Source organism: Phaethon aethereus (assembly GCF_964289735.1).
Source record: "Phaethon aethereus genome assembly, chromosome: 26".
In the NCBI taxonomy this organism is placed as follows: domain Eukaryota; kingdom Metazoa; phylum Chordata; class Aves; order Phaethontiformes; family Phaethontidae; genus Phaethon; species Phaethon aethereus.
In genome coordinates, this window is record NC_138602.1 from 3,191,868 (window position 1) to 3,200,597 (window position 8,730).

At 48.5% G+C, this 8,730-nt stretch overlaps 1 protein-coding gene across 1 annotated transcript; it reads right to left on the reverse strand.

Moving 5' to 3' along the window:
- Positions 1-2,782: 2,782 nt before the first annotated feature.
- On the reverse strand, positions 2,783-7,097 carry LOC309413707 (perilipin-3-like; the record flags this gene model as incomplete). The annotated part of the gene is made up of 7 exons (XM_082010902.1): positions 2,783-3,340; positions 3,431-3,559; positions 3,747-3,946; positions 4,385-5,315; positions 5,648-5,730; positions 6,353-6,548; positions 7,038-7,097. The coding sequence occupies 7 exons, from the start codon at positions 7,095-7,097 to the stop codon at positions 2,783-2,785; spliced, it is 2,157 nt and encodes a 718-aa protein (XP_081867028.1).
- Between the last annotated feature and the right edge of the window lie 1,633 nt (positions 7,098-8,730).

Consider the following 8,730-nt stretch of genomic DNA (forward strand, 5'->3'; position numbering starts at 1 on the left):
CTCATCAGCTGGTGGCCCAGACGACGAACTGAAGCAGCATGGATGGAAAAAGCATATCACAGCACTTGGAGCAACGGCTTGTTCCCCTGCGGTGCTCCGTGACGCCCTGGGCGCACTTCACGTTCCGCGTGATGGCCCTTCGCTGCTCAGGGGCTCGTCTCAGAACCCTGATATCTCAGTCCTGAGGAACCTGTGAGAAGAATGCAGGACAACGTTCAGAAATAGCGATGTGGGGAGCTGGGGGGCTTGCAAGGCTTGCTGAGCTCCTGGGCTTTCCGTCACAGCTCTCAAGTTTCTGCAGCTACTCAGCGCTTACAGGTCTGCCAGTGCTCCACGCATTATTCCAACTCTGTTATTAAGCGAAGAGCAAGTTCTTTGCATTCATTTCACATTAACTACAAGTGTTTTAAAATAATTGCTGAACTAATAATGTATTCAGGTAAATCCCAGTGTGTGTCTCCTCCAGGCAGCTGATTCCAGTGCTCTCGCACGCTCCTTGCGACGGGCAGTCAAGGAATAAAGGAAATGCTTAAAGGAAACCCTTTCGGATTGCTCATGCCAGGAGCGTTGATAACCCATGTGCATCCAGTGTTAGGCTGCCTAATATAATTGTGGACATTTTATCTCCATCCACATCTAATCCCTGAGCCCTGCTAAACCCTTGCACTCACCAGAGGCCTTGGCCCAGGGTTAAAGTAAACAGCAGAACTTGTTCCGAGCGGAGCAGAGGAGTGGATGCCCGGAGGGCCACGGCTCACAGAGGCTCCCCAGGCACTGACTGAGCCTGGTGGAAAAGCGTTCCCTATTTAAAGAGAGCACCAGCGAATGTCCCAAAATAGCTCGCAACTGGGGAAAGTTTATAATTTCTCCTTTTTTTTTCCTATCTATCTCGTAAAAATCCTCTAATTGCCTAATGAACGAGCTCGGGCTGAACCTGAGGAAGTTGCTGGTGGTTCTTTCCATGGAAACCTCCGATTCAGTGAAACGGCGGCGGGGGGAAGAGGAAGGGGCTCGGCTGCCGTGCCGAGCGCGCTCCTGCCCTTCCGCCCGCCGCCTCACCCCGGGCTCTGCGGCCTCGCCCCGTGGCCCGGGAGCGGGGCCGGGCCCCACGGGAACCGCATCCCCCGCTCCTCCAGCCGCCCCTCGGCGGGGAAGGGAAGAGGCCAGCCTTACCTCCGGCGTGGTCCTGCCCCGCGGCTCACCGCGGGAGGGGTTGGTGCGGCGGGGCCCGCTTGCCCGGGGCGGTCCGGGCTGCGCGGGCCCGGGGGCAGCGCCCGCCCCGCCGGAGCCTGCTGCCACCACACGAGGAAGCGGCGGTGCCCGGCGGGGCGGAGCGGGGCCCGGCCGGGGCGGGGGCAGCCTGGGGAGACCGGTGAGGCAGGGCTGGCCGGCCTGGAGCCGTGCTTGGGTGGCCGTGGCAGAAGCGTCTCGAGCCGGGTGAGCCGCCATCGCCCTCCCGGCCGCTGAGGGCGGCCCGGCAGAGCCCTAGTGCCCACCCTGGCGTCCTCCAGGTGTTAAGCCGAGCTGGCGAGGGGGAAATCGGTCTGGGAACAGACCTTTCCCTCTAGTGAGGGGCGGTTAGCATCACCTCTGGGCCGTGTCAGTGTTGGGTGTGAAACCTAAGGGTTCAGGGCAGGGGAAGGTGGAGGCTGGAGAGTGGGACAGCAGGAGCAGTATAGCTAGAGCTGAGCCTCAGGAGTACAGGCAGAGGGCTTAGGGACAGAGTAATAAAGGTACTTTGAGCAGGTCCCATGTTCTGTCTTCATGTTAAGCAGAAAAGTTTTTTTTTTTTTCCTCCAGCAAAATCAGGGAACACATAAGTTGCCTAGAGAAGTGATTTGTTAAATGCAAGCTAAGGGGAGAACATAATGCTGCAGCTTCAGATATACACCAGAAACAGGTATTTCTTTGAACGCAGGTCACACTTTATTCTGAAGTCTGCTTGCTGTTATTCCAGCCTTAGCACAGGGACAGGACACAAGTTACCAAAATAAGTTACATTAGAAATGATTACAAAGCTTTTTTCTGGGAAAATAACCAGCACCTCTCTCCCTAATTTTAATCACCATGGCAGAGTAACTCCTGGCAAAAGCTGCCTCAGTTACCCACTTAATAGCTGCGAAGTGTTTTACACACAAGAGTTACTCACACACAAAGATCCTTGAAGTAGTTTCTGTGACTAGGAAAGACAATCCCATTGCAATTAGGCATGCTTAAAAGAAAATCCCACCTTGCTAAGTGTTTCTCTATGAAAAAGTTTGGCCGATGCATAAAGAGAAGTCTTTGAGAAGCAGTCTCTCGCCCCTAGCTGTTCCTGGTCTGCTGCAGGGCTGAGCCTCACCAGGCAGGAAGCCACGTCTGTAACATTTTTAAACTTGTAGGAGGGAAACAGTATCAAAAATCAAGCACACCATCCTCTCAAGATCTCCATAGCTTGGATGAATTAAAAACAAATCCAACATTAAAAAAAGTTGAGACTTCTCTCCCACAGCTTGTCTCAGCAAGAATTAGCCGGACATACAGTTGGGCAGACTTAAAAAGCTGAAGTACAGGTTCCCATCTTCCCTTTCGGTGCAGCAGCATGGTGAAACCACAGTCAATCAAGATATGGAATCACCCCACCGTGGTTATCAAGTCTCCTTGCAAACTACATCTTATTGTAAACTCAGCCCAGGGCAGGGAGAGAACAGGAGGCTCTCTTGGAACAATGAGCAGTTGGACACTCGATTAAAAGATGAAGTGCTGTTCTAGCCAGGGAGCCTTGGCCAGGAGAGCTGGAATTTCAGAGATCTTCCTCTGGCACATTAGTTGTCTCCTTTGCAGCCAGTGCCACCTCTGTGTCTTTCTCTGCCTTTTCTTCCAGCTTCTCCAGCTCTTTATACTCTTCCTCTGGGATCCTGTTTGCTCCCTTTGGTTCTTCAGGTGTCTGAGCCAGCTCCTTGGGTGGTATAGCCTTTTCCACTACAGGTGATTTTATATCAGTCACCATATCTTTCCTCTCCTTTCTGCTATCCTGTGACACTTTAGCTATTGCCCTGAAGGGACCCACAAGCCAGTTCAGAGGGGTGTTCTGAGTTACATACTCAAAGAGGTCATCTAGGGACGTTTGGGCTTCTGCCACACAGTCCTGGCTCTGGGTCAGGGTGGTGCTGGAGAGGTCCTGGAAAGACATAGCACTGGAAAAAGATCTATGGAGCTTGTGAATATTTCGAGTCGCCTGATACACAGCTTCTTGAATGTTGCTGGGGAGGCCTTGGATGCTGGCTCTCAGATTCTCATAAACAGGTTGTAGTTGCTGGGTGATGATACGCAGCATAGCTAGAGTCCGTGACTCTACCTGCTGGGAAAGAGATATAGCTCAGTTACTGGAGCAGATGAGATGTACACCATGCACCATGAGGCCTGGTTAAATATGCCCTTCTAGGGATACCTCTACTTGGGAGGCAGTTTTAACTTGGTTTCCTTTGGGTTGGGTCAGGCTCCAGTCCACCCACAGTTGATACAGCTTCTCTTGCCCATCTAGAAGCTTCTGGCCAACCTCTTGTTTCACAGATTCAATCTGATGGGAAAAATGAAAGGAACAGCTATATTGCAAGCACACACAATCAGAGAAGCATGAGTGCTTCCCTCCCAGAGAGGGATCCAAGATGACATGTAGCTGGCGCAGGATGGAGGAAGAGCTTCCATCTGGATAGTAGGGCAGGAAGGCTACAGACAGGAGGAAAAAGGAAAAAGCGTGTTTGTACCAGTTTTATTGCCAGCTGTAGTCGTGAGAGAGTATCCTGGGTGCTTTGCTTAATGCACTGGAGTTTGTTCAGTGAGTGCTGGTAGGCTCGGTGGCGGACTTTGTTAGAGAGGGAGCCCAGACGCACAAAGTAACTCCGTTGCTGTTTCTGCTCCTCTACAGAAGCCATACCAGATCCCTCGACAGTGGTGGCCAGTTTACCTGGAGGAAACAAGAACAGAGATGCAGCTGTGCTCCGCTCCCCTGGCTGTAAGTGGAAGGAAGAGGTAAGATCACCCATTGAAAAACATGAAGGCTGAAGCTTGCTGTGTAAGCAGTAGAGGTTTGTAGTTGCTCAGATATTAAAAGGTAGGCTAGTCTCTGCTCAGCATGTTCTCTTCAGATAAGCAGACTCGACAGATAGGTTGAAGTACGCACCCACGTGTTTATTTGCCTTGAGGCTGATCGGCAAGGACCAGCTAGCAAATGCTTGAACTCTGTCCCATACCATGTGGCAAGTCAGTGTTGACAGCCAGCCAGCTTGGTGACAAATTCAGAGCTACCTGTCTACTTCAGAAGATGAGTCTTGCAGTGTCAGGTGCTCTCTAGTCATATGGAAAGGGATTTGCATTTACAACCGCCAGCTGAGCATTTTCTTACCTAGTTCCTCCTCTGTCATTGGGAGGTAGTGATCCACCAGATCTTCTGATATACCCAGGACAGATTCCACACCACCTGCCACTGCTTGGCTCACAGCCTTGGCTTTTCTTATGCTGTTGGTCACCACTGAATTAGTCATCTCCACACCCCCCTGGATAGCCTCTCTGCTCTGCTCCAAGGCTGTATTTATTTTGCTAGTTATGGTGCCATATGCAGCATCCAGAGCTGTACTGACTGTAGAAGTGACCATCGATTTGGTCTTCTCAACACCATCCTGAACAGCTCCTTTGGTTAGGTCCACTGCTTCAGTCACTGTGTTGGTCACAAGATCCTTTGCGCCCTGGGCAGCCCCTACAGCAGCAGTAATAGTAGAAGCAACTGCAGACTTGGTCAGTTCAACACTGTCCTCCACAATGTGTTTAGTGAGATCCACAGCTTCTGTCACCTTGTTAGTCACAAGGTCCTTGGCACCCTGGGCAGCCTCCACAGCATTCACAATAGTAGAAGCAACTGCAGACTTGGTCAGTTCAACACTGTCCTCCACAATGTGTTTACTGAGGTCCACAGCCTCAGCCACCTTGTTAGTCATCAGGTCCTTGGCACCTTGGGCAGCCTCCACAGCATTCACAACAGTAGAAGCAACTGCAGACTTGGTCAGTCCAACGCTGTCCTCCACCATGTGTTTAGTGAGGTCCACTGCCTCTGTCACCTTGTTGGTCACAAGGTCCTTTGCACCATGAGCAGCCTCCACAGCACTGTTAACAGTGGAGGTGACCATTGACCTAGTCAGCTTGACACTGTCCCCAACGACATTTTTAGTTATGTCCACAGCTTCAGTCACTTTATCAGCCATTGCTTCTTTTGCCTCACAGGCAGCATCCATAGCGCATGTCACTTTGGTGGAAACCAGCTGCTTGGTGTCTGAGATGACCTGCAATTGGGAGAGGCAGTGAAAGATACATTTTTTTCTGAAATGGGTTTTCCCTTCCTGAAGTAGCTTTTCCATATGGCTAAATTGTGCTTGTAGTCTTGTGGGAGTGCTGGGGAAGTCAGTACACCTGTATTTATATGGAAATGTTCACTTACACATGCTTAAGGCTTTTTTCCATCTTTCATCATCTAACAGTGCCTCCTTTAGCCCATTCCAGGGACTGACCTGACCAAGCAATGCTGCTGAAGTTTATTTCCCCATATTCTTCTGTACCCATAACAGTTCCACCAAACAAGAGATTAAGTCATGGCTTCCCCAGGAAAAGCCTTTACCTTATCTGCTGGCTGTTGAAGAAAAGGCAAGTTCTCCTCCAGCTGATCCAGTCCTTTACAGGCATATTCATTCACAAGTGCAACTAGACAAGACAACAGGTACCAGTTTATTTTTCAATTTGGAGGGGCGTTTTTGACCCTACAATGGCCAATTCAGGATACGCTCATGAAAGCAAGCCCCCCAAAGTCATTCTTCTGGGGTGGTGTTTGTGTGTAGGGTCTCTTGTTAAAGTGAAGAAACCTACTATTTGACAGATTCAAATAGTCTGCATTTTGCTTTCCCAGCTTTCTAGCTGTTGGCAGCACATTGCTCCAAGAGGAGTGTAATATTTGCCCCTGGTGGGTAGGGCTGTTAGTTGAAAAGGGTTGAAAAAGTGATGGGATGAGGCAGACTGAGCTATATCCAAGATGGACACTGCTACTACCAGTTGGGATGCTCATAATGGAGTGATAGAGAAAAGCAGGGAGTTTTTGCTTAGTGACTTAAACCACAGACAAGAGGCCAAACTTTGCTTCTGCTAGTAACAGTTTCATGTGCATGAAATTCAGTGGGTTCACTGAGCAGCTGGGAGCAGCTGAGTGGAAGACTCAGTGCTACAACTAACTAGGGCAATGTGCTATAGGAGACATCACCCAACAGGCCCACAAAACTCCCCTCCCCACCTATTCCTGTGTAGGAAGGGTCTCTCCAGCCTCTTCACTTACTTTGTGGCTCAAGTTGGTTCAGGATGGGCTGTGCCCCACCAACCACACTACCTACTGCGACAGCAGCCACAGTCTCAGCCACATTGCAGACACCACTGAGGTAAGGATGCGTCTCCTTGGTATAGTTGTAGGCAGATGAGACCAGGTTGAATGCAGAGTTGAGCAAGGGCAAGCTGGTTACCCGATTCATAGCGCTCTAAAACCCAAGAGAAATAAGTGACATTAGAGGCCCAGCCTCAAGCTGGGGAGTGAATACAAGCCATGTGTCTATCCAGAAAGGTCCTAAGGGGACATCCCATCCATCTCCTCATCCTTCTTAAATTCAGAGTTGAAGGGACTCAGCCGAAGACCCTAGCAAGTCAGCAAGAAGCCAGGATTAAAAGTTCAAGCTCTGAGATCATCAATTCTGAGTCACACTGGGTTTCAGCACCAAACCCAGATGTGGAAATAGGATCTGTAACAGCTCAGGTTTCAGAATTACTTGTGATACTTGAGCCAGTCCTGAAGTTTTTTCTTGAGCAAAAATATTTAGCTTCTGTATTAACAGAGTAGATTTAGTCACAGCTTCATATGGTTAATCTTTCTGCTACTCCCAGCCTGGTTTTGAGGTGCTTACAGAAGTTGGTTTATCAGCATCTCTCAACAGGTAGTTGCATGTTAGAGTACTAGCTGCCCTGGCACCTACCACTTGCTGCTGTTCCTCAGCCTTTAGCACATCTTTTTCTGTGGGCTTTTCTGATGCCATCCTGAATTCAACTGCAGCTGAAAGGAAAAAGTGTAACAGCATGAGTACAACTTAATTTCCTCCGGTGAATTAAAGTCTTAGAAAAACTAGTGAAAAACAGAGGGCAAAGTTGGGATCCATCATTCAGCACGTCCTAGGAACATTAGTGTGGCATCACTGATTTTTTGTAAGGGTGTAAAGGTATTTGAGAGGCTCCATGATTTGTGATATGCAAATATCCATGTAGGACAAGGACGGTACTTGGTCACTTCCCTCAATCCCCAAACAGCCAAATACTTTAAACTAAATAACCATTCTACTTATTTTATTGATGACAACATTTCACTGGTGACAAAGCTGCAGGTTAGAAACAAGTGAGAACCATCTTGTACATCATACATTTTCTCTGCTAGAGATACTTCTGGTTCAGCTTCCCACTGCCATGCTCTTGGCTGGCCAAAAACTGGAATGCTTGAAGGAAAGATCATGACAGATTGCTGTCCTTCTAACAAGCCCTGCCAAAATGCAGCTGCAGCAGTGCTTGTTAGGACAGTAGTATAAGTAATCTTTTAGTTTTAGTTTTCAAATGCGATAAGCTCAGTTTAATAATGTCATTTAAACCCAGAAATATTTATTTTGAAAAATGTCTGAACTTGCTTAATACACTTCAAGAGTGAAAGCCCTCAGATTTCCCCCACTTTGAAGTAGAGGTGGGTTTTGCAGTGGCTTAATCCATTTGCCTCTTGGGGAAGAAAAAAAAAAAAGACTGGCAGGACTTCAGCTCCTCTCCAGAAAGGGGTCAGAGCTAGAGAGTGAACAGAGATGCTGAAAAAGCAATAGGCATATTTTACTGTCTTAAAAAGTGTTCAGTGTTCATAGCCTCTTTCCTCTGATGGCTCACTCTGGAGTATCCTTTGCAAAGGACATTGAGATGAGAGTCATTTCAGAGTCATCCCACTATGCCTGTGTTCACAGTGGGGAACTTTTATCAACTTTCCCACCACTGCCAACTCCAGCAACACTGGCAGTCTCACAGCTCTGGGAAGGATATGAAAATCCTTCAAAGTTTTTCTAGAAGAGTGAGCCAGGTTTTGCAGCTGTAGCATTCCAGCTGTCTACCTCGAAACTTGCGTTCCCATCCTACTGACCAGCGAGGCAGGAGATCTCTCCTCACTTCCTGTGAAACCAATCTCAGCAGTATTCTCATTACATAATGGGATTAAAGAAGTATAAAAATTATGCAACATCTTGAACACGTATTGGCTTCCCCGGCATAGACCTAGGTTGGTATCTGGACACTCCAGTATCATGCGATAAATCCAGGATTACTTCTCAGCCTTAGTCAGGCACAGCAGGGGTTTCAGCATTTGTTCTTCAGTGCAGCATCTGCTTTTCTCTCCCTTGCCAGTTAATTCCTATTCTTAGAATTTCTATGGCATTTTCCAGTGGAAAACCCCCAAACCAAGATTCCTCACAAACTGGATTCCCAAGCCAAGCACTGCTCCAGGCTCACTGGCAGGCTCTACCCAAAAAAACCCTTGCCATCTGATTTGTGACAGAGACAATTGTCTTTTTTCTTGTGTTCTTTGACTTGGGTAAGGTTTTTATTTTGCTGTGGAAACAGGAACAGAGAGCTGGGGAAGAAGTAGTGAAA